Source organism: Austrofundulus limnaeus, unplaced genomic scaffold (genome assembly GCF_001266775.1).
Source record: "Austrofundulus limnaeus strain Quisiro unplaced genomic scaffold, Austrofundulus_limnaeus-1.0 Scaffold6, whole genome shotgun sequence".
In the NCBI taxonomy this organism is placed as follows: domain Eukaryota; kingdom Metazoa; phylum Chordata; class Actinopteri; order Cyprinodontiformes; family Rivulidae; genus Austrofundulus; species Austrofundulus limnaeus.
In genome coordinates this window covers 3,506,821-3,529,674 of record NW_013952408.1, presented here as the reverse complement: position 1 = coordinate 3,529,674, position 22,854 = coordinate 3,506,821, and the positions used below count along the sequence as shown (strand labels likewise).

The window sequence follows — 22,854 nt, the reverse complement described above, 5'->3', positions numbered from 1 at the left end:
GCGTAGACTAAACAACGATTAGTGAACGCTCCTTTTTTGGACTCAGAAAACAGGAAAYTGACTGAGAAGTGATGGAAAGTGGTTTCCAGGTCATCTACACCTGTCAAAATGTCACTTGATTAGCCCCCGTCCTTTGTTTTTACACAATAACACACAAACTGTTAGTCACCATAAGTGCATGTCTAAATGCACATTCATACACACAAAACATTGAAAAACTAAAACACACCAATCAGCAGATGACCGATAAATGACCTTGAAAACAAGCGATTAACCCCCCAATGTGGATCAACACCCCCCGGCAAAGCCCAACATCAGATTAGATATAAGATAATTTGGTTCAACCCAACCGACTCAAAGCTTTCACACTGAAACCAATTATAGACCAGATTATTCCCAAACAATGGAAGCCATTGTTCTGGCCACACTATGGGGACACTGAGGTCATATCACTGTTTTCATCCTGAGGGTGCTCAAATAAAATCTAAAACTAAAGAATTATGGTGAAGCATCTGTATATATCAAAGAAAGACGCAAAAAAAACTAGTTTCAATCTTTGTGTTCCAATAAACTGAAGGCTTTTTAAGACGTTTTGTTGAATTTGATGATAAATGAATGAATGCATTTTATTGTTGTTATATACTGGTACAATGAGATAGAAACAACTCCTCTCACRGTGCAAAACATGTACACTTAAATTAAAAGGTATAAGTCAAATTAATGGTGCGTTCCATTTACATTGTATTCAGGAACTGGAAAATGGTAGTGACATAATTTCCCAACAAATCATATAAAACCACATTCCAGTTAGCCCACAGACGATTGTATTGCTGTTGCTAACCTAGCTACAATATAAATAATGACAAAAAATAGAGTTCTACTATGTATGTCATGCAAATTAACATTGATTTTCCTATGTACAATCTGGACAAAAAACTTGTACGAGTGATTAACATGCACAAAAACATTAAGAACAGTAATTAACAGTAAAGGTTATGGAGAAATAGAAACTAGGGGTAGTCGTTCCCAGTATACAAATGGGACCACTAGATGGGGTGTTCCAATTTAAATTTACGAATGGGAGCAAGGAAATTTCCACTTCCCAGTGCTACTGAAATGCACCATAAGACACTAAACGTAGCAAAGAGACTGTAGTGGTATTTGGTATGGTGGTATGGTAAAAGGGGATGGGTGGGGTCTCATAAGTGGGCCCATTGCTCTCCCCACTGAGCTTTATTCAAACAATTGCATCCCTTGGATGAAGGGCACAAGGTTAGAAATCCGAGGGACGCGAAGGTTTGTAGTGGTATTTGCATTTATATATAGCTAGCACATTTCTGAGTATTGCAAATCTGAAATGATACATCAAAATTTTGAGTTTTGGTCCTGAGATAACCAATTTCTGCAACCTTATGAATTCACAAAGCAATAAAAGTCTGACCACGAGCCACGAAACTCTTGGATAAAATACAGAAGCCTGGATCCAATAACCTGTTTCTTTCATCCCGAATAAAACAGTGACTTATTGTGTTTAAAATTCAACCGACGAGGTAATAGAAATGGAGAAGCTGGATCTCAGATACCTGATCCAGGGCACACAAAGTGCATGATATCTGTTATTAAAGGTCATGTAGTAACTGAAACAAACACCTGAGGGAATTCCCTACCTGTCAGGCATTCAAATAAATACAAATCACCATCGGTGTAGTTCTACATGAACGCCAGAATGAATGGGAAATAATTTTGATGGAGCCCAACCATGAGCAGAAACMCATCAAAATTAATTGCAAACATAAGCCGTCATATAATCCMTAAATATTCCCCTGGATTAAAGGATGCTACTGTCTGTCTCACTGCAGCAGATGCAGAGACACAGTCATCTCCACCCAGCTGTAAAACACAGACTATGATGACCTACATTGCTGTACAGTGGGGCACTGGCTCCAGGGACTGTGTGCAAGCATCTCTGCAGYCCGGTCTGCTCCGTGCATCAAGAAACAAGCGTTAAAAACTGAAACAAGAAGCGGTCCGACCTTGGTGCGTAACAGAAAACTGCATGTTAAACACAGCGGTGGCAGATTAGAGCCGCGTGTTCCTGGAGGGCCGTCCCTCTGCTGCCTGCTTTTGATGTGTGGCACAACCTGCCACCTACGGTGGGGAATGAGACAAACTGGGGGGGGGGGGGGGGTGTTAAACAGTCCCATCTTTGGAGAAGAAACAGTCGATATGAATCATTGACGCCTATCCTATTCAAATACACGCAGACAGCATCGCTGCTGCAGCATAAGTGCTATAATGAAAACAATTAAAGGGGACATGTCATGCAAAATCTACTTTTTTTTTTAGCAACTAATGCATTTTGTTGTGTGCTTGGAGTCTCTAGGAGTGCAGATAAATGTAATCGAGTCTCTCCCGTTGCTGCGTAGATATATTTATATTTTCTTTGATAATTTACTTCAGTATGATGAGTTTTCTCTATCGTCTGTAACGTTTTCTAAATGATTAAGTCACAGAATTTGCGACCGAACAGAAAATTCATCTGCAGCAATATAATTGTAAACCCCACTATAAAACTGGAATAGACAAGTCTCATTTGCATTTAAAGAGACAGCCTCAAAACGAGCTGCTTTGAGACACAGATAAGAAGAGAGGTGAAAGAGGGGCTTGTGGAGTTACAATATGGAGTAATTCCACTTTATATAAACCTCAACGGAATGATTTAAACTGGAAAAAGAARGATTTAACAGCGTTATATGTTTACTTTAAGGACTAACTTGTGTTTTTTGTGCTAACCGATGAGGTTTTGAAGCGTTTGCAGAATGTGAGAAGACATCTATTATCAGGGGTGTCACCTCCTGGTCCTCAACAMGTAAAACATACAGGATTGGACACCCTCTCAGACGGTGTATATGTCTTTAAGAAGTGTAGAGGAGCTCTGTTTAGTAATGCCCAAAGGTTTTAACACATCCAGAAACAGATTTCTAGTCTGGCACCCTCCCACCAACAATGATCAAGCTGATGCATTTATGTGTCAGCTGCATTTAAGCTTTTTTAAAATGTGAAATCAAGATAAACTAAATAAGATTAAATAATAAATACGATTTTTTTCTTTTTTTGCCTCCTTTCATTTCAAGTGATTTTTTCCCTTTGTGTATAAAATTTTGTTTTATTTTTAAATGAAATGAATAAATGAATTAAATAAAAAATAATAAACCCTGTAATAATCTGTTTATATCATTTATTTTTCAATTCCTTCCTTTTAAACATCTCCACAGTGCAGCACTCTGACGGCTGTCTGTCGGTCAGTGGCTTCTGTCCGAGCGTCGGGGGTGTGACAGCGAGCTTTCATCTGATTGGCTGGTCAGACATTGACGGCTAACTCGATCAGCCAATCAGAGCCGCTCAGACAGAAGCACTCCTCAAGAAGCACTTGCGTGGTCGTGCGTCACAGCCACAGCTTAAATCATTTAATTAATGCTCGACCTCACGTGTCGGYATGGAGCCGTGGATGAGTAAAATCAGAAAACACACTGTGGGCTCAGACACATGCTTTGGTTAAAAAAAAAGGTTCAAAAAGAAAAGCACGCTCCCAGAGACAAACACAACTGCAAAGGCGTAATCATGACCTACCCATCCCCCGTTATCTTCTATCCAGCTGCTCAGAGGTCCGTTTAAATACTCCGTCATCCACTCCACGATGTGGTCCACCTGCGCCGTCATCTCCTCCCGGGACGCGCACTCCGCGCACACCGTGCCCCCGAACTCGAAGAAGGCGATGATCCGGCCCCAGTTCACCCCGTCCCGGAACAGCTCGTCGATCACCTCGGCGAAGCGCGTCTTCGCCGCGGCGCTGGCGAGCCCCAGCTGCCGCGACATCTCCACGAAGTCCCGCTGGTACAGGCGCTCCAGCTCGTCCCCGGCTTCCCGCAGGACTCTGTGGATGTGCGCGAGCGGCTCGGGCTGCTGGGGGACCCGTCCGCAGGGGTCCAGGTCGCTCTCCGCGTCGGGGCCCCCCGTTYCTCCTCCTCCTCCTCGTCGTGCGTCGCGGCACCTCCGGACCAGGGTCGGGGACTGGTCCCCCAAAGAGCCGTTCTGGCCAGCATCTTCTCGGACCCCACGGTGCTGGTCAGAGCCCCACGCGTACCCACGCTTGGAGAGTTTGTGGGTAATGTAGTTTTCCACAATAAAGCGATTACACTCCATTACGACTCTTAACAGAACCAGACGACGTTTCAAACACGAYGCATTTTAAAGCCAAACTGGACCTCAGGACTCGTCCAGATGTTTTTAATTTCAAGACCAAAGCAAGTATTGATCCCACGCAGGAAGGCGAATACTTCTTCTTTTATATAATCAATTTAAAACCCTTGGAAGAAAAGGGCGCAAGAGGAAACCGTTCCAAGTCAAAAAGAAAGAAAAAGAAATGTCCTGGTTCGGTTCATTTCCCGAAACCTTGCAAGGACTCCGTCGACCTTCTCTGTCTCTGGATACAGATCCAGTTTGCGGAAGAGGTCGGAGCGGTGCAGCTCATCAGCCCGACGTGCTGCCGAGAAATGAATGGAAGAGGAAAAAGTTGTAGACCCCCTAAAAAAAAGGAAGAAGGGGGGCTTTGAAGGCGGCTAACAGTTCTGCCGGACCCGGGACTGGGAGCCGAACTAGGTCGGACTGGAGCTCTCCTCATCCGTCGCTCCTCATCTTTCTCTCTGCAGCTCCCTGCCCACCCCACTAGTGGGCTGCGCTCTGACGTCACAGCACCATTAATATACTGGTTTTTTTTTTTTTTTAGTTGCAAAATCTAAGCACGCTGTTTGGGTCAACTTTTTCCTAGAAAACGATTTCTTTTAACCATGTGTGTAAAAGTAAAAATCTAAATTCAGGTTAGATTTCTTAGCATGGCAATAAAAGCCACAAAAACACACAAAAAAAAAAAAGAAAAAAAAAAGACCTGGATTATCATTAGTTTTCTTCTTACAGGTGTTTATTTTATCATGTAAGAAAATAAAACAATGTTCCACTTCTCACATTTTTCTTTCAATGGCACACAAGGTGAAGGTGTTAAATGTTTTGGCAGAAAAAAATAAAATAAAAATCATACAACATCAACCTCATGAGCCCAGCGTGACTTGTTCATGTGCAATTAAAGGTTCTCATTGCAAAGCATCAAATCGAACACACAAACCGCTGTCCTGAACTATATCAAATAGCGCAGCTTGAGTTTACCTCAGTTTCCCATATAAAATGCGGGTATGCGCTCAACGTAAACAAAGCTGAATTTGCGTGATTGGCCTACTTTAGGCTGCAGGTAAAAATGGTGGGATCGGACAAGCGTGTTAAATGTGAAGAAGTAAACGCCGAGTCACTACTGTGCAGATTTTTGTCCGGCCTTTAAGTCWTTGCAATGAGAACCTTTAAAACTCACTGAGAACCTAACACTATTAAACAAGGGCAAACTAGCTTCAGTTTTTACTGGATGTTCAAACATAAGCTTCACTTTGCATAGCTTAATAGTGTTCAAACAAAACTGGTTTTTATCAGCTACATGTTCTTTAAACTATACGTCGCTACTTCAAGGTGTAACAAAAAAAAAAAGCGAAGCACTAAATGTATAATAACACAAAGCACTCCTCTGTACCTTTAACTAAAATCAAATGAGAACATCATCATACATGAATCAAACATTCTCACTTTCATATCTTAGATTAAATAAGGCTTTCTTTTTTTTTTTGTCAAAGACTAAAACACAAAAATAAACTCGRGGAAGCCGTTAACACGTGGTTTAAGTCGCGCCGTTTTACCAACAGCTTCATTCTCAAAGCATTAAACTGATCAGATGTCACCTGTTAAGGCTTTTAAACGAGTCCCGGCATTGCTCYGTGGCTTTTAAACAAACTGAGATCGACAGAGCAGCAACGCAAAAAGAAAGCTAAATAAATGTATTGCATCTACAGACAGTTTTAACACATTTTGGCATTCAGAGAGTGATGTATATGATAAGAATCYTGTCCTGATCTGTATGTTTGGCATTTAAGTACATTCTTGTAAAATGGACTGAAGGAAGACTTKTAAAAACTAATAATGTACTTCTGTCTCATAAAAAAAAGAGTCATCTGATAAATGAGTCTTCTCGAGGCTGGACAGACGGTGTCGTTTTTGAAAATATTGGATATTTTTGACCTTTATGTAAAACTAATCTCTAGTGCTGCTGTCAGTAGACCTAAAGTCACACGACTCGAACCAGCAAGCCTTGCCTTGTGCTGACAGAACACCGGCCCGAGTGAAAAGAAACCCAGACAGAACCGTATTCTGAATAYGAGCCATTTTAACGGCAAGTAAAGAACGATCAAACGGAGCGATTGGGTGCAGGTGAAAAGTGAAATTGTGTGATTTTTCTGTCTAATGACGTCATGGCTTCGACTCAAAATACCTCCCTTTCGAGTGGAATGACACGAAGAAAAATAAATAAAAATTTAGCGTCTTCGCAACCAAGACGATTCAATCAAATGGCTTTTCTCTCCCGTGCAGGTTGGCTCAGTCACAGTAGAAACAAAACACACACAAGTCACCCATAATTAAATTCTTCCCCCGACACTTCCACGTTAACATTTCTGGATATTGTTATTATTGGGCGTAAATTACATTTAGACTCACAGGAACGACATCCTCTCACTCTGATATCAAAGAATACAGTTATATCACTTCACAGCTTAGTTCAGACAAAATTCAAACATCCCACAGCAAAAAATAAGTAAAACACAGAGGGGGTCACGACCAGTTTCAAAACAAAAAGTTWTTCAGTCAAAATGAGAAGGTTGCTTTGCCAGCAAAGACTCGTGGTACAAAAATCTGACCAGGTCATTTAGTGAAAACTGTAAAACACTTTGTAAAAAGTGAAGATTGTTTTGAAAAACATGCAACAAAAACAACTAAAATAGGAGAGTTACGCCCCGTTTTCCATTACAGTCCCTGGTGGTAATGAATTTTGAGTTAAATCTGGTACAAGCTTGATGTACGTGCTTCGTAAGACACAGCTATTATAAAACTGGGGATTTAGTCTGCCCTCGTTCCCTCCTAATAAGGCAGCTCTCACACTGGAAGTGGGAACTCCCATTAAACCAAAATATTATTTAAACGCTCTCAGAAAACAGGAAATTTAAAATGAGGGTTTGTGTCATTAGAAAAGCTCTAAGTAAACATGTGCTACCCCCCCACCCCCATCTAATCTCTGTAGTGGGTTTCAAAGCACATTGGCTTGACCTTTTGCTCCCCCATATGGTTGTGCATTTGTATGACTGGAGACTGGATAAAGGGGCCGTGGAGGAGGGACCTTTAGGACTTGTAAGGCTGCTGCTACTCTCTCTTGTCAGCTGCTTTGGACTGTTCCCTCTGAATCATGCAGCGGCGCACGATGCTGTCAAAACTGCCCAGGTAGAAGAGGGCGATGGTCCGAAACAGCCCCATGGTGACGATCTGCAAGGGATTGACAAGTGAAGGTCAGCAGTGAACGTGCTCGCTTCAGCAGAGTGATGAAACTTTGTGTGTGTGGCTGTACCTGCTGGAGGCCTTCRGTGATGGAGGTGACAGGTGACATTCCACAGGTGAGGGCTGACAGCATGTAACCGTCAGGACCAACTGAGCTGCTGAAGTTCCCCTGCTGCAAAGGGAAATTAAAAAAAAAAAAAGCACATAGGCAAACAAAAAAAAAAACAACAAACAAGTTTGATAGTAGCTGGACTCTCTTACCACTGCATCCCTGACAAGTATTTTGGCTACTTGGTCCGGCTGCCAAACTCCAGAGGTTTCAGAGATTAATTTGGTCTCTAAAGGCTGAGTCAAAATAAATAAATAAATAAATAAATAAACAAACAAATAAATAAAGCTGGGCAATGACCTATTTTTCACTGACAAAAGTGTAAAAGAAACCACAATATGCAAACTTTAACACTCACCTTTGACTTGTTCTCTTCAGCCAGGAGTGGAGTATCAGTGTCAGGAGGAAAGGCCATCGTTACATAGATATTGTACGGCTTTACCTGGAAATACCACACAAACAAAAAACACATTTTAACTATTTGATCTGGATCTTTAACTACATATTTAAGTTTTTTGTTGAGCACTCGAGCTGCTGTGTTTGCATGATGCAAAGAGCTCATCTGAGAGGAGGAAAATAAAAAATTTGACCAAAAAGAGGGGAGGAGCAAACCTCCATCTGCAGCGCCTCTGCTAGGCCACGCAGAGCGAACTTGGACGGGGAGTAGGCGGTGTATCCGAACAGGCCGATCTGGCCCGCCTGGGAGGACACGAACATGATGCGGCCCATTCTTCGCTCCTTCATGGTGGTTATGACGGCGCGTGTTGGATAAACACTGCCCAGGTAGTTCAGCTCTATCATTTCCTGGAGAACAGAAGCACAAAGTTCACTTTTTTTTTTTTTTTGGTAAAAGTTCAAACGCCAGCAAAGCACACCAGTTTACCCTCAAGGCCAGCTTAACTTAGACTCAAATTCAATAATAATTCTGCTGCGTTTACGTCATTAAATCTTGTTTTTCTTCACCTATCTGACGGTCAAAACCTTCAGCCTTGATTTCTTAAGATTTTCCATCAGTTTTTGTGTTTCTTGTCTTTATCTCAGCCTTTTGTCCTTATTTGACTTCTTTAACAGACTATTTCTGATAATGCTTCAGCAAACACTTTAAAGCAGTGGTTCCCAAACTTTTCAGCCTTTGACCCTCAAAATACCAACAGCAGAGACCTGAGCCCCAACTGTTGTTGGATCTAAAACATTGTTTTCACGTCAAAAAAAAAGACCATAGTAACAGTATTCATTATGCTATTTTTGTCCATTTTAAGCACACTAACCTTACTCTTTTGTAACAACAAAGGCAAAAAAAATTTTTAGTTATTATTTTCTAATATAATTAATTCAGAAAATATTTTCAGGACCCCAAAAAAAAAGGCACATAGGCAAACAAAAAACAACAAACAACAAACAAGTTTGATAGTAGCTGGACTCTTTTACCCTTTTCTTTTACCTCTTTTGGGACCCCATTGTGGGTCCCGACCCCAACTTTGGGAACCACTGCTTTAAAGGACTGAATGAACCTCTGAGGTCGTGCATCAGATCAGCTGGATTTTTTAAGGAAATAACTTTCAGGTAATTCCCCCCAACCACTTTTAAGTTTTAAAAACACACTTAACATGATAAATATATAAAGTTTTCAGCTTGTTGTCAATTGCACGAATAATGAAAGGAAAAAAAACTGTTATACGCATTTCTTTTTTTTCCCCCAAGTAAATAACAGAGGCTTTGAGAGGGACTCACTTTAAAACGCTCCACTTCCATTTCCTCAAACTTTCCAGAAATGGCCGTTCCAGCGCAGTTCACGAGCATATCAACAGGCCCAAGCTTCTCTTGAGCCTGCACGGACAACAAAACACAGCTTTCGTACCACAACAATAAATTATTTAAGCAAGAACATGTCCCATAGTGGTGTAAAAAGGTACCTGTTTGATCACATTTTCCACTTGAGTGTAGTCACTGGACACATCCACAGATACACAGAGCACCACCTTGATGAATAAATTCAGACTGAATCAGTTTTGCTCTAAATTAGCAAACAAATAAAATTTAAATAAAGAAATTTTTATTGGTAAAAAGGGATACTTGTTTGTCATTGATGGCATATTTCTCCACATCTTTCTTTGCTCTGAGTAATTTCTCCTAAAAAAAGAGCAATACATCTTTAATACAAAATTAAGGCTATAACTTGTGTATACATATTAATTGCCGTTGATGGTTAATAACTATCTAAAAATAAGTTATAAAACATATATTAATGGCCACTAAGTGGCCAAGGGTTTCATGTAAAATAAAGAAAACTGCTTGCAGCAGCCAAAGGGAGATATTCACCTGACCTTTATTTACACAGAAAAAAAAAAAAAAAAAACGTTGACAATAACAACAGCCTATGACGGAATCTAAAACGTCGGGGTTAAACGCTTGCACTGACCTCGTCTCGTGCCACCAGAGTGATGAACGCTCCTTGCCGGTAGCATTCGATGGCGATGCATTTCCCGATCCCACTGGAGCCTCCCGTTACCTAAACATTGTAAGGGTAAATAAAACGTTAAAGAGTCWAAGCTCGGGCATGGAGCAGCTGAAATGCAACTCATGTGGGGAGAAGAGCACCTTTTAAAGAAAGACATTTGAACTCAAAAAATATTTTCTCCAGAATAGGGCTGCACGATATTAGGAAAACCTGCGATGTGCGATAACCTTGCTTAATATTGCGATGACTTGTGATAAATGAACAAATACATATGTAGTGTTGATATCTTTCTGCTCTGGGTTCAAAGCCAAAAAACAATTTAAAAAATAACTATTTATTTCCATTCCAGCCTGATTTTTTTTAATTAGAAAGGGACCTATACTTCAAGCTTCCATCTAAATGACAAAACGCATTAATGCGAACTTTTGAGTCAACCATTTATTGCAGTTTATGCAGTTGTTGCGGTATGCATATTGCACAGGCTATTATCGCGATGACGATAAGTTTTCGATATATTGTGCAGCCCTACTCCAGAACCTCATAAGTGAACCAAAGCACAATATTCTTTTTTTTTACCTGCACACAAAACTGTAGTCATTAGAAGGCATTTTAAATACCCTGTAGCATTAGCGTTGACATTGATGAGCATACTCTTAAATAAAAAAACAATAAAAAGCAGCTTCATAGTATTTAGATATAAAAAATTAATGTTTTTTTTTTTACTGACAACCAATGAGTACTTCAAGAGCATCAAATATTTTGATATCTTGCATAAACAGTAACTTTAGAGAAACAAAAAATCTGTCGGTGAAAAATAATGGATGATTTGTGGCACTAGCAAATATCAACAATGACGTGATGATGTCATTATTTCAAGTTAATTCAAAAAAATCAAGTCAGATAGTGAGCTCTGATGAGAGCTGCAGATGTTTAGATGTCAAACAGTAAATGCTTCACCACAGGCTAATTACTAAAATATTAACTTATGTGGGCGTGACGCTACATAAATACAATAAACACCGGGCTTGGTTACAACACATTAGTTGTCAAAAAAAGTGGACTCAACTAAGGAGCGTGGCTCCGAGCTCAACATGCCGACAAAACATCATGTATTAAAGTGCTGAGAGTGTCCTGACACTTCAGTTAGCTGCTGTTTTCAAAACAGTGCGGTGCACTTACCACGACGTGGGCCCCGTTGAGTTTCAGCGGCTTCGGACTGATGAGAGGCGATATCATGTAAAGCAACAAGACGAAGGCAACAATGAAGGCGGCGACCACAAGCAGCATGATGAACGGCAGAAGGAGCCACCAGGAGTTGACGAAAAGCCAATCTGTTATCGCTGAACTGATCCCTTCTTCAGAGGACATGGGGGAATCCTTTAGCTCGCTTGCTAACTAGCAGGCCAGTGTCTCGAGTCCGATATCAGAGATGGGAGGCAGGCGACGGCCCAGAGTGGGAGTGGAGAAACGCAGACCCCCGCGGGAGGAGTTTGCTCCGGGTTTTTGGCAGTTAGTCAAATGCGTCCAACTGTCAGGTTATCGTGCCAAGGTGGACTTTGGCGCGCCTCGTAACAAAGCGATGTCCGTATAAACTAAAACAAACTGAACTAAACACGTCTGGAGGCGGACGTGGTCGTTTCTGGTACTTGTAGTTCTGAAGGCGAGGTTGGTTTCGGCACTTCGAACGCTGCTAGAGCGTGCGTCAACTACAAATCCCACAATGCAAAGCGACACTGAGGAACTTTGAACTGACCAGAGGGCGCTTAGATTAACTAATAACAACAATCCTTCTGCAGTACAGCAGGGGTACTTCAATGAACAYGATTTAAAAAATATATAATGAAGTGAAATATTTACACACCCACCAAAGTATACAAGGGTGGGTCAGAAAAGCAGCCCAAGTCTTAAAAACAACAACCTAGGAACTGTTGGTAGCAAAAGGTTTGAGTACTGTGGTGGTCTTGTTTTTGCTAATTGGAATATTAACATATTTATTCATTTATTATCTAGAAATGTTTTTTTTTTTTTTGCCCGGCCTCTTGAACATTACAACTCGTTATCATAAGTGAAATGCATAAACACAAAAATAACACTCGTTAACATACTGTAGTTTTACCTTTTATTTACACTGAAGTAATGAAGAACAGAAGATCAAATCCATGGGTTACCTCTTCTCAAAGGAACAGGCTCAAGAGTCTGTTATATAAAAGTATAGACTTATGTTGTAAAATGAAACATTCCCCTTAAAAAAAAAAGACATTACAAGACAGTTTGCCCTTCTCAAGAGCAACAGAATACAGTTGTATACAATCTCTAAAAGAACTTACATGAATGTACAAGTACTGTACATTTAATAATTGTAGTGACAAAGCACTTGATATATATTAGAAGTATGACAAATTTAGGAATAAACCAATAAAATAAAAATTCTTGCAGCTTTTCTAGAAGGCACACTGGTGCACACTGCCACTTAAGGCTACTATAAGTTCAACCGTGAAAATGCACGTAAGTATAGAAGATGATCTATCCATCTGAGCAATTATCACTTTCACCCCTTATGAAAGCAAATATCACACTTTATCAAGGTACGGCTTAGGTTGTTTTTTTTTTAAGTTAACCAAGCAAAGCTTCTAGGTACGAATGAATATGTACAGTAAAATGTTGGCAGAAAACTAAAACAGCAAAAATAATTGAAAGCTATCAAATCCTTGAGAAATGGTAAGGTAATGCTGGTTTGCCAACAGGCGATCCTTTAAGAGTCATTTTAGCTTGGATGATTAGTTTGTTTAGAAATGGAATATTCATCTGAAATCTGCAACAAGGCTTTTGTATCCAAGCATCCCAGAGAACTAAAATTTCTATCACTTTAAGAGGACATTTTGACTCAACGATATTGGTTTATACATTTATAGTTTATACATTTTGTTAAGTACATGTATAGGCTATAAAATGCTTGTTTTATTTTCACAAAAAAATAGATAATATGTAAAGAATGTTTATTACTCCAGTTTGATATACTCTGGAAAGCAAAAACACAAGGACGAGTTGCAACCTTAAGTAGTTAAAATAAACTGAGTGTGTGATTTCCTTTAACTCAGACTATTCAGTTTATAAATTATTATTGTCTAGTGTAACGTTTGAATGTGGGGTTGATTTGTTTTAAACAAGACCGTTGTACAGAGCAAGTTTTCCAATCTTTGRACAATAGTGAATACAAAGTAAAGCCCGGAGGTCCACCCTTTTTGTGGTTATCAAACTGAAAGAACAGAAAGGTCCATTTAGATAACCCAAGAAGGCTTAGTGAATAGTTAGGATGAAACAGAAAATAAAAAAGACAACAGTAAAGAGACAATCACAATTCCTTTGCTTTGGTTTGGTGTCTTCAACCAGTCTAGCCCTCCTGTCCGAAGTCTTCTGTGAATTTTTTCAGTTTCTCTAAATCTTGTTCGTTGACTGTTGGCTTTGTGTTGGCCTGAGACCTCAGCATGTCAGCCTGAACAAGGAAAAACAGATCATTCAAACAGGCTCTAATAATATGTTACAGCTACATCAATACACTGATCCTTGAACTGCTCAAAATCCACCAGAAACTAGCTGGCGGGGCAAGTGTACAATTAAAAGTCCATGCAACAGTTTCAATTCACTGCAGGAGTAAAATGTAAGAGTGTGTCTCCACTAGAGGGCTCCACATTAACAAGTATAGTGTGGTTTTATACTCACCATGGACACCACTGGTTCCAATAGTTTCTCCCCAGGGACATCCATCCAGGTCATTTCCACTGCATTGGGATCTCCAGGTGAGCACGGAGTCAAGAGGTCTTCAATAACAAGGTTGGGATCATCTCTTGATGGGCCTCGTACCTTTTAAAAACAAATCACAAAGAGGACTATTAAATACATTTAATGACTATTGGAATAAAAGAGGTATTTTCTAAAGACGTACCCGTTTGAAGTGGGTCGCTGACTGGACCTTCCGAACTGGCTGCATTAGAGCGTCTCTGACGATAATGCTGATATCTGCGCCGGAGTACCCCTCTGTCTTCTTGCCCAGGGTGATGAAATCTGACTCTGTGAGGCTGTTAGGGGTGGAGCCCAGGTGGAGCTTGAACATGAAGGAGCGGGCGTGCTCTTCAGGCAGGGGGATGTAGATCCTCTTCTCAAATCTGAAATATTTTTTTACGASCCTGAGAACAGCCAAACGATACCTTGACGGCAACTTTAAATGCGTTTCCTAACTTTTACCTTCTTCTGATGGCAGAGTCAAGAGTCCAAGGAATGTTTGTTGCCCCAAGGACTAGAACTCCCTCGTTGTCATTCCCCACACCTAAAACAAAAATCACACAATTAAGAGCATTTAATTACCTTTACAATCATATATGATTTAATTGTTTCCAATTTGTATGTGAAAAATGTGAAACAAGAAACTTTATTGGTAATATTCACATGGTAATTTGTCATTTAAAGACCCCTAAACTGAACTGAATTACACCATATTGTGTGGTTGTCTAYGATTTGTCAATACATGATTCAATTAAAGCTATATATTATTTCAGCTATACAAATTAGAATGAAAAGCAGGAATAATATTTAAATATCAGGTTAAATGCTCCTCACAGGGATCTGTTTAATGTTTAGAGTTCTTACCTGAATGTTCTGAGCTGAAGCCCAACAATAATATAACCTTAATTCTAACCCTGAGGCTCGCAGAACTGAACATTTCTAATTTTTCATGTGAGCACATGAAAGGTTTGTTCCATTTCCTACTTTCGATCTCAGTCACCCAACAGTAAATCTCACTTAAATTCTTGACTAAATATAACTTCAGGTTGCATTTTGSTCATTTACGTTTCATTAAATCAGAGGAGATGGAGCACACTTCCTCTTTTTACTTTTCCGTGTCCCTGACTTGCAACGATGTTGCAATAACAGAAATAAATGCACTCTCTTTTTCTAACTAAATTGTGTAAATTGGATAGGTTTTCAAAATATTTCTCATGGAAAGAACACAATTCAGGGAACAATTCAAASCGTTTCAGCAGACTCACCTTGCATCTGAACCAGGAACTCTGTTTTAATACGACGGGCAGCTTCACTTTCATTCTCGCTTCTCGAGCCACACAGGGAGTCGATCTCATCTATGAAGATGATAGAYGGCTTATGCTCCCTCGCGAGGGTGAAAAGATTCTTTACTAATCTGAGGAACAAAAATGAAGGCTTTTAGACAAATACAAACACCAGCTTCTAAACTCAATTCTTGTAAATCACATTCAATTATTCTGCACTATGTATCCCAATAATACACAATTTTGTTTCAAAGACTCACTTTTCACTCTCTCCCAGCCATTTGGAGACAAGATCGGATGACGAGATTGAAAAAAAGGTTGAGTTGTTTGCCTCTGTTGCAACAGCTTTAGCCAGGTAGGACTTTCCTGTTCCTGGAGGTCCAAAAAGCAAAATCCCTCTCCATGGAGTTCTCTTTCCTGACAATCGGGTAAAAGGATCATTTTAATTAATTCAACTGTTTTATGCAACAATATGAGGTTCTATCATTTAATACAGGGGTGTCCAAACATTTTGTCACATGGACCAAAATCATAAAGTCAGAAGGACTTGAGGGCCAAAAATATTTTTCCTTTACCTGCTCAACAATAAACTAAGCAATGAATACTTTAATTAAACAAAGTAGTCAGATTTATTGCTGGAAATGGATGCATAAATTAATCTAGATCCACAACTTTAAAATTGTTTTGCAGGATTTCCTTATTGAAAGAAATTTAGCAATTTTCTAGGTTTCAATTGGGGAAAAAATAACCCAATTTAGTCAATTCTAATCAATAAAATCAGGATTTAGGTCACTCTTTCGTTGAAAATGCTTGCTGTATTCAGATAAATTTAATAAAAGAATTAAAAGCAGATTGGAGTACAGAAAAATCAGCTTCTGAGTAGAAGTCACTAAATAGATGTGGAAAAAGCTAAGAGTCTGGTTATTTAAAGGCAAAAAAAATCTGTTTTGTTGCCAATATTTTTTATTATAAGATTTTACTTTGTGATAAATTTACCCTAAAAGTAAATAGAAAGTCTCCATCTACATCAAACAACTGTGCCGGGAGGACAAATTTGCAAACAAATTAATATAATTCTTGAACTGAAGTCAGGGGCCACACAAAATCAGTTCAGGGGCGGGCCACACTTTGGACATCCCTGATTTAATATCACTGAGGTGGACTTTATGTGAAAAAAGACAAACCTGTAAAAAGGTGGGGGAATTTGATAGGAAGAATAACAGCTTCTTTCAGTGCCTCTTTGGCCCCCTCCAAACCAGCAACATCATTCCATTTGATATTTGGTTTCTCCATGACAATTGCACCTGAAAGTAGATTTTACAGGCCAGAACAGAATGTAATTAAGTGTAAATAACATGCTTATTTAGAAACATTGGGCCTCATGCAAGAACCGTTCGTACAAACAGATTTGTTCTTAAGTTGTGCGTACGAGTGATTTAGGAGAATTTGTGGCATTCACCAATGTTTTCATATTCTAAGATTTATTTCAGATACGAACAAAATTCACGAGTGGTCCAGACCTGTCGGATATTTTACGAGCAGTCAGTCTGCTGTTATCCAGACGGGTTTTCTTCACTAATAACTTTATATTTCATTAGTTTGAAGATATTTTGAGTTGAAAATAAATCACACTCCATGATTATGCTGACAATAGGCTATTCTGCTTGAATTAGTTATAATTTATAATTTTAAATGTAATAATTTAGACTAACAATATAAATTGTCCATCCGTCTGTTTTCCGCCGCTTATCCAGGATTGGGTCGTTGGGGCAGCAGGAGACCCCGCTCTCCCCAGCGACATTTTCCAGCTCGTCCTGGGGGACTCCGAGACGTTCCCAGGCCAGAGGGGGTACATAATCCCTCCAGCGAGTCCTGGGTTTTAACCAAAGTGCCAGACTTATTTTGAAAACATTTTAAAATGCTTATTTCAAACCCGCATCTGAGACCACCTGCGACCGCGCAACGGTGTGGTTTCTGAATAAATGATTTAACACAGTTGTTTATACTTTTAGCAGCTCTTTTTACTCCACAGCTGACCTGCTGAAATGACAGATTTTCTTTTCTGGATCTCTGACAGACAGACTTCAATCTCTGAACTCGTAAAGTTTTTCTTTTTAATTTTCACTGTCATTTTCATGAATGGACACTTCCTTGTATCTGAGGCAGGAAACACAGCCTTATATGGTGTTTTTGGGGCGGTAATTATGCTAATCTCCTCTCGCGTGCATGAGCAGCTGGATACGAACAGGTGGAAATTATGCAGCTCATTTACACACTTTTCCTGAAGATAGAAGAGTTTGTTGAATCTGACGTGACATGTTCGTACGAACCCTTCGTACGAACAAAAGTAAGAGAAATTTAGGATAAGAATACGAACATGTTATTACATGAGGCCCATTATTTGACTAAGATAAGACATTTCTGTAGCAGGACTAAAAGCAAGAATTTTAAAAAGTATTACTAACCCGAGAGTTGATTTTGAAACTTCTTTTTCTCTGGATCGTCCCCCTCGTCGCTTTCATTCCTAACACAGCAACATTAGTGTTTACAATTATTATATGTACTCAACATTTTGTCCAACACACATGCATGCTTAGCAAGGAGAAAAGGTTTTGTCAAGCGTATGTGAATGACATCACATCAGCTGAGCTGAACACACCCTTTGTCATCAGATTGTGACTCTTTGACAGGTTTAGCCGGCGGAGCTTTCTCTTTCTTCTTCAAATACTCCTTTAGCTTTTCTGCTCTGTCCAAGTACTCGGCACATTTGGCACGAATGCTCTGTTTTGCTTTTTCACCCTGTGCTTCATCTGTAAGGAAAACCAACAGAGTGGACACACAAATAAGTTTGTGCTTTAAAAGGAGAGCATACTCTTAACTTTATGATTATAAAAGGAAGCTTTATAAAATTTTTAACTAGTAGTATCACTGTGTGTATTTTTAAAGCATACAAGAAAAAACATGGACAGAACAACAAGAGAAGAATGGCCATCAAATAACTGCTGTGATCATTTTACAYGGCACAACCAAACACTGCGCTCTCTGTTGGCTTACATTTTACCACATGAAGAAAGTACTGAACAGAAGCCTGATAGAGGCGGAGAGCCTCTTCGTAGTTCTGAGCTTTATCCTCCTGAGCCGCCTTACTGGCGAGATCAATGGCTTTCTGAAATAACAGATGCAAAGAATTTGTTAGTCATCTGCATACCTGCAAGAAATGGTTTTAAAGAGAGAAAAGAGAACGGCAAGAATTTAAGGATGTCACATGGTTTGTATTGTCACACTTACGAACAGACTAAAACGTCAACACAAAAAATATAAGAAGTTTAGGCATACAGACATATGGCCAAGTTGGAAAATATCAAACAACAATGAGAAGGTTTAGTGGCTAATACTGTCATTAAAAATAGTATACACATATAGTACAATAAACAAATATATAAGAAGCACTATTTGAGCAACATCAAAAATTTAACAATAAACTTCAGGACAGTATTACTTACAGCTTATTCTTTTATAAGTACACAGTAGTCTGCTTTAGCTATGGCTCAATGCTCTTTGTGTTGTAATAACTTTTGCTTTCTCTGATTGTCTTATTTAAATTTACACAAATATCTAACAAAAGGAACGTACTGTTTTCTTTTGTGACACCACTACGACAAGTCCCTGAACGTTTCCCTAGCATTTCCTTTTACTTCCTAGTTTTGGTCACCCAATTGCCAAGCAAGTCATAGCTACGAAGCTAACAATAAGCGTCATAAATTGTGTTTTGACAGGCCCTAACAGACCAGCTAGTTCGGAAGCTTAATCTCATTGGATGTTTATCTATCTATAAAATACAAACTATTAAAAATGTGTAGGAACAACCACAAAAGCCACGAAAAAGAGCAACTTAAACAAAAAAAACAACGCACCCAACCGTGGATGAGTCGCCGTCGGCTTAGCTTACCATGCTAATTAGCGGCTATTGTTATTAAACGTTATACTATGAAACGTCGTTTAAAGCCTTCATACCGAACACAGATCATTAAATTACTATATATTTAAAATTAGCGCACAGAGAATACTTTAACTAGGTTTATTTAAGACGTAACATAACTTTTTCCTTGTTTTGTCAGAGCGTTTAGCCAGCCCAAGGGTTGGTCCTTCGCTTACCTGTAAATTATTGTTGGCCATAAGGGCTAAATAACTCGTCCAAAAGCCAAAACAAATTTAACGCCTCCGTGACAAAAAGCCTTTAAAACAATAACCTTCAGCACGAAAATTGTTAACCTCAAAAACTGTGGCTTTTTGGTAAACTTCTTTCCGCTTTTCAGATCGCAACAAATCGAGAAAACAACTTCCGCATTAAAAAGTCGATACTCTCGTGAACGGAATGTACTGACGTCAAGACGTAGCTGCGTCGCAGCTCCCCATAAAGGCTTGTCTTTAAAACAACAACCTTCTGCCTCTTTAGTTTAAAAATAGAATAGAAGCTATCAGCTGGGACTTACGAGCTCCGTAAGTTTACAATTGATTCGGGTATATATATATATTTTTTTCCAACTTAACCGTATATTCTATTTTTTTGTTTGCCTGCAGGCAAACAATTGTCAAACTACATTAATTTCAATTTACAATTTTCAAACTTTACATTAATTTCCACTAGATTGAAATACTATGTATTTTTTCAAGTGGTCTTGAGAAATATTTATTTTTTCAGAAGATCATTCGAAGTTTTTCTTCAGAAGTGAGAGATTTAAATCTCTTTCACATTACTGTAAACACTATAGTTAATCATATGGCCTCAATGCATGAACTACAAATTAATAGTTAACCTTGTAGCACAAAACATTTTCATAAAATATATCACATCATTTGTTTTGTTGCAACTTCTAAGCATTGGCACCACTGTGACACTGCTCTGGTTTTATCATCACAGCTCACATATGGAGAACAATGAAGAAATTTCTAAATGACCTCTTTTTTTATTTGGTACTCCTGTAGTTCTTCCACTCTGTCCAGATACTGTTTACATTTATCTCTAATCTTCTGGTTGCCATCTTTACCTTGTGGTTCACCTAATGGAAGAAGGGGGGAAAAAGTTACTGACCATATCTTATGTCATATCTGCTGTCAAAATGTGGTCCTATTAGAAATACATTTTTTGCAGCAAAATTACAAATTGTCTTACACAAACAATCTTTTMATTGTTGAGCAGGTTTTTTATGTAAAGTATATTAACCCTTAGATGCGTGAGCGACTGGACCCTACACTCGTCTGTAAGTGGGTCTTTTTTGACCTGTGTTAGAATCAGTGTGTTTTTATGCTACTTTTGTCAATTTGATTCAAAAAGATTTTTATGTCATATTTTCTWCTATGTTTTATTCCACACAAGATATATTTCAGATTTGAAATAGTTTTATTTTTCACTTTTTTATTTTTAGAACATTTTTAAAACAATGAAAAGACTATTTTACAACAGCAATGGAACAATGTCATCATCCATTATGTRTGTGTGTAAAAGGTTGCCCTTTGTCACTGATTCTGTTCATAAATTTTATGGACAGAATTTTTAGGCACAGCCAAGGTGTTGAGGGGATCCTTTTTGGTGGCCTTAGGATCACATCTCTGCTTTTTGCAGATGATGTGGTCCTGTTGGCTTCATTAGATCGTGATCTCCAGCTCTCGCTGGAGCGGTTTGCAGCTGAGTGTGAAGCGGCCGCGGCCGGGAAGAGGATCAGTGCCTCCAAATCCGAGACCATGGTCTTGAGCCGGAAAAGGGTAGGGTGCCTTCTTCAGGTCGGGGAGGAGGTCCTGCCCCAAGTGGACGARTTTAAGTATCTCTGGTCTTGTTCATGAATGAGGGAAGAATGGAGCGGGAGATTGACAGGCAGATTGGTGCTGCGTCTGCAGTGATGCGGGCGTTGTACTGGTCTGTCGTGGTGAGGTGAGACCTGAGCCAAAATGTGAAGCTCTCAGTTTACTGGTCGGTCTACGTTCCTACCCTCATCTATGGTCATGAGCTTTGGGTAGTGATCTAAAGAATGAGATCGCAGATACAAGTGGCCAGAATGAGGGTGTCTGGGCTCTCCATTAGAGATAGGGTGAGAAGCTCGGTCATCCGGGAGGGACTCAGAGTAGAGCCGCTGCTCCTCCACGTCGAGAGGCACCAGTTGAGGTGGCTCAGGCATCTGGTTATGATGCCTCCTGGAAGCCTCCCTGGTGAGGTGTTCCTGGCACGTCTCACTGGGAGTAGGCCCAGAGGAAGACCCAGGACACGCTGGAGGGACTATGTTTCTCAGCTGGCCTGGGAASGCCTTGGGATTCCCCTGGACGAGCTGGCCCAAGTGGCTGGGGAGAGGGAATTCTGGGTCTCTCTGCTTATAGGCTGCTGCCCCTGCGACCCAATCCTGGATAAGCGGAGGAAAACGGAACAGTCCCCACAAGAGTGAGATATTTCTCCAGGAGAAACACACAGAAACAGCCACAATACATACACTACAATACTTTTCACTAGCTTGATTAGATGTAAGCTAACTTTGAAGTAGGTTAATATGTTGATTCATAACAATAACAGTCACAGCATGATTGACACACACTCACACGCACACACACGTTTGTGAGGTAAGGAATAAAGATAATACATGTAAGAGTTTTTGCTGTGTAAAATATTATTATTCAGGGGTGACACAGGACTCAGTGTGCATGGTACACAAAATATGTATTCCTGACAGTCACAGTTGGTAAGAAACAAAGGTTCCCATTAAATTCCATAGGAAATAAGTGCGGGTCATTTTTGACCCACTTACGGAAGCATGGGGTATGATAGAAAAAAAATGCTATTTCTTAAAATGTATAAAAGGTAAATTTAAATCTTTAATTGCATGATATCAGTAACATGTTTGTTGAGGAATAACTGGAATATGAAATGATGAAAACTTTTCATTACAAAGATATTGCAAAAAAAAGACCTCACCGGTTCAAAAAAAGACCCACTTACGCATCTAAGGGTTAACGACAGGAACAGTGTGACATGACATTGTTTGAATAATTTAGCCCACTCTGGCAACGCACGTTTCAAAATGTGGAGAAAAAACTTGACGGCATGCTGGTAAGATTTGATGGCTTCTTCGTAGTTTCCATCCTGGTCCTCCTGTGAGGCTTTCTGTGCTACAGCAATAGCTTTCTGAAACAAACAAACATGTAAGACCATACTTGGTGCAGTTAAACTTAGCACAAGTGGGGGAATTTGTGTTTAGTAGATTATTTCTTTGTTGCATCAATGCTGCTTGACAATAAATGGTTGGAAAGCCTGTTAATTTACTTTATAAATGGTGTCACATATGCAAGGAACATGCATTTGTGGAATGAACTGAGTGTGTGAGTTATGCATATGAAATATTAGCCAAATCTTCTCTGCCAAACAGCTTATTTGGCTGTTGACACTTCTGGTGCTGCCAATCAGCTATCTAACTGGCAGCACCTGTGAGCATGGACCCTGTTACAGTGGTCAGTAGATGTCTGCTCCAAGAAGTGGCATGCCATGTTTGACTGGACAGGGTCTTCAACCTGGTGCTCAGTAAAGCCAAGTTGCCACATAGAGCGGGTAAAATAAGTATTGAACACGTCAACATTTTTCTCAGTAAATATATTACTAGAGGTGCTAATGACATGAAATTTTCACCAGATGTCGGTAACAACCCAAGTGATCCATACATACAAAGGCTGTGTCCAAAACGGCAGGACAGGTCCTCCGGAGGACC

At 39.7% G+C, this 22,854-nt stretch overlaps 3 protein-coding genes across 6 annotated transcripts in view; all 3 read right to left on the bottom strand.

The window, feature by feature from the left end:
* Positions 1-4,879, bottom strand: part of bcl2b (BCL2 apoptosis regulator b) — a 29,300-nt gene extending 24,421 nt beyond the window's left edge. For all 3 annotated transcript variants that reach the window (XM_014030840.1, XM_014030834.1, XM_014030847.1), the window contains exon 1: positions 3,631-4,879. In XM_014030840.1, the coding sequence (XP_013886294.1) occupies positions 3,631-4,203 (573 nt within the window). In that variant the 5' untranslated portion in view covers positions 4,204-4,879. The remainder of the gene's footprint in view (positions 1-3,630) is intronic.
* Positions 4,880-4,960: 81 nt separating this feature from the next.
* Positions 4,961-11,688, bottom strand: kdsr (3-ketodihydrosphingosine reductase). The gene is made up of 10 exons (XM_014030822.1): positions 11,226-11,688; positions 10,008-10,097; positions 9,662-9,718; positions 9,502-9,567; positions 9,320-9,415; positions 8,201-8,392; positions 7,947-8,030; positions 7,741-7,824; positions 7,550-7,651; positions 4,961-7,467 (listed from the first exon to the last, which is right to left on the bottom strand). Exons 1-10 carry the CDS (start codon positions 11,412-11,414, stop codon positions 7,348-7,350), a joined length of 1,080 nt encoding a protein of 359 aa, XP_013886276.1. The 5' UTR covers positions 11,415-11,688; the 3' UTR covers positions 4,961-7,347.
* A 460-nt stretch (positions 11,689-12,148) lies between these two features.
* Positions 12,149-22,854, bottom strand: part of vps4b (vacuolar protein sorting 4 homolog B) — a 12,232-nt gene continuing 1,526 nt past the window's right edge. Inside the window, exons 2-13 of one of the 2 annotated variants that reach the window (XM_014030803.1) lie at positions 22,166-22,277; positions 20,069-20,169; positions 18,164-18,275; positions 17,769-17,919; positions 17,575-17,633; positions 16,294-16,413; positions 15,370-15,526; positions 15,092-15,240; positions 14,289-14,370; positions 13,990-14,209; positions 13,767-13,907; positions 12,149-13,539 (exon numbers count right to left, since the gene is read on the bottom strand). In XM_014030803.1, the coding sequence (XP_013886257.1) occupies positions 13,438-13,539; positions 13,767-13,907; positions 13,990-14,209; positions 14,289-14,370; positions 15,092-15,240; positions 15,370-15,526; positions 16,294-16,413; positions 17,575-17,633; positions 17,769-17,919; positions 18,164-18,275; positions 20,069-20,169; positions 22,166-22,277 (1,506 nt within the window). In that variant the 3' untranslated portion in view covers positions 12,149-13,437. Of the gene's footprint in view, positions 13,540-13,766; positions 13,908-13,989; positions 14,210-14,288; positions 14,371-15,091; positions 15,241-15,369; positions 15,527-16,293; positions 16,414-17,574; positions 17,634-17,768; positions 17,920-18,163; positions 18,276-19,264; positions 19,473-20,068; positions 20,170-22,165; positions 22,278-22,854 lie in introns of those variants that run through there. The other variant, XM_014030812.1, reaches the window with a different exon arrangement.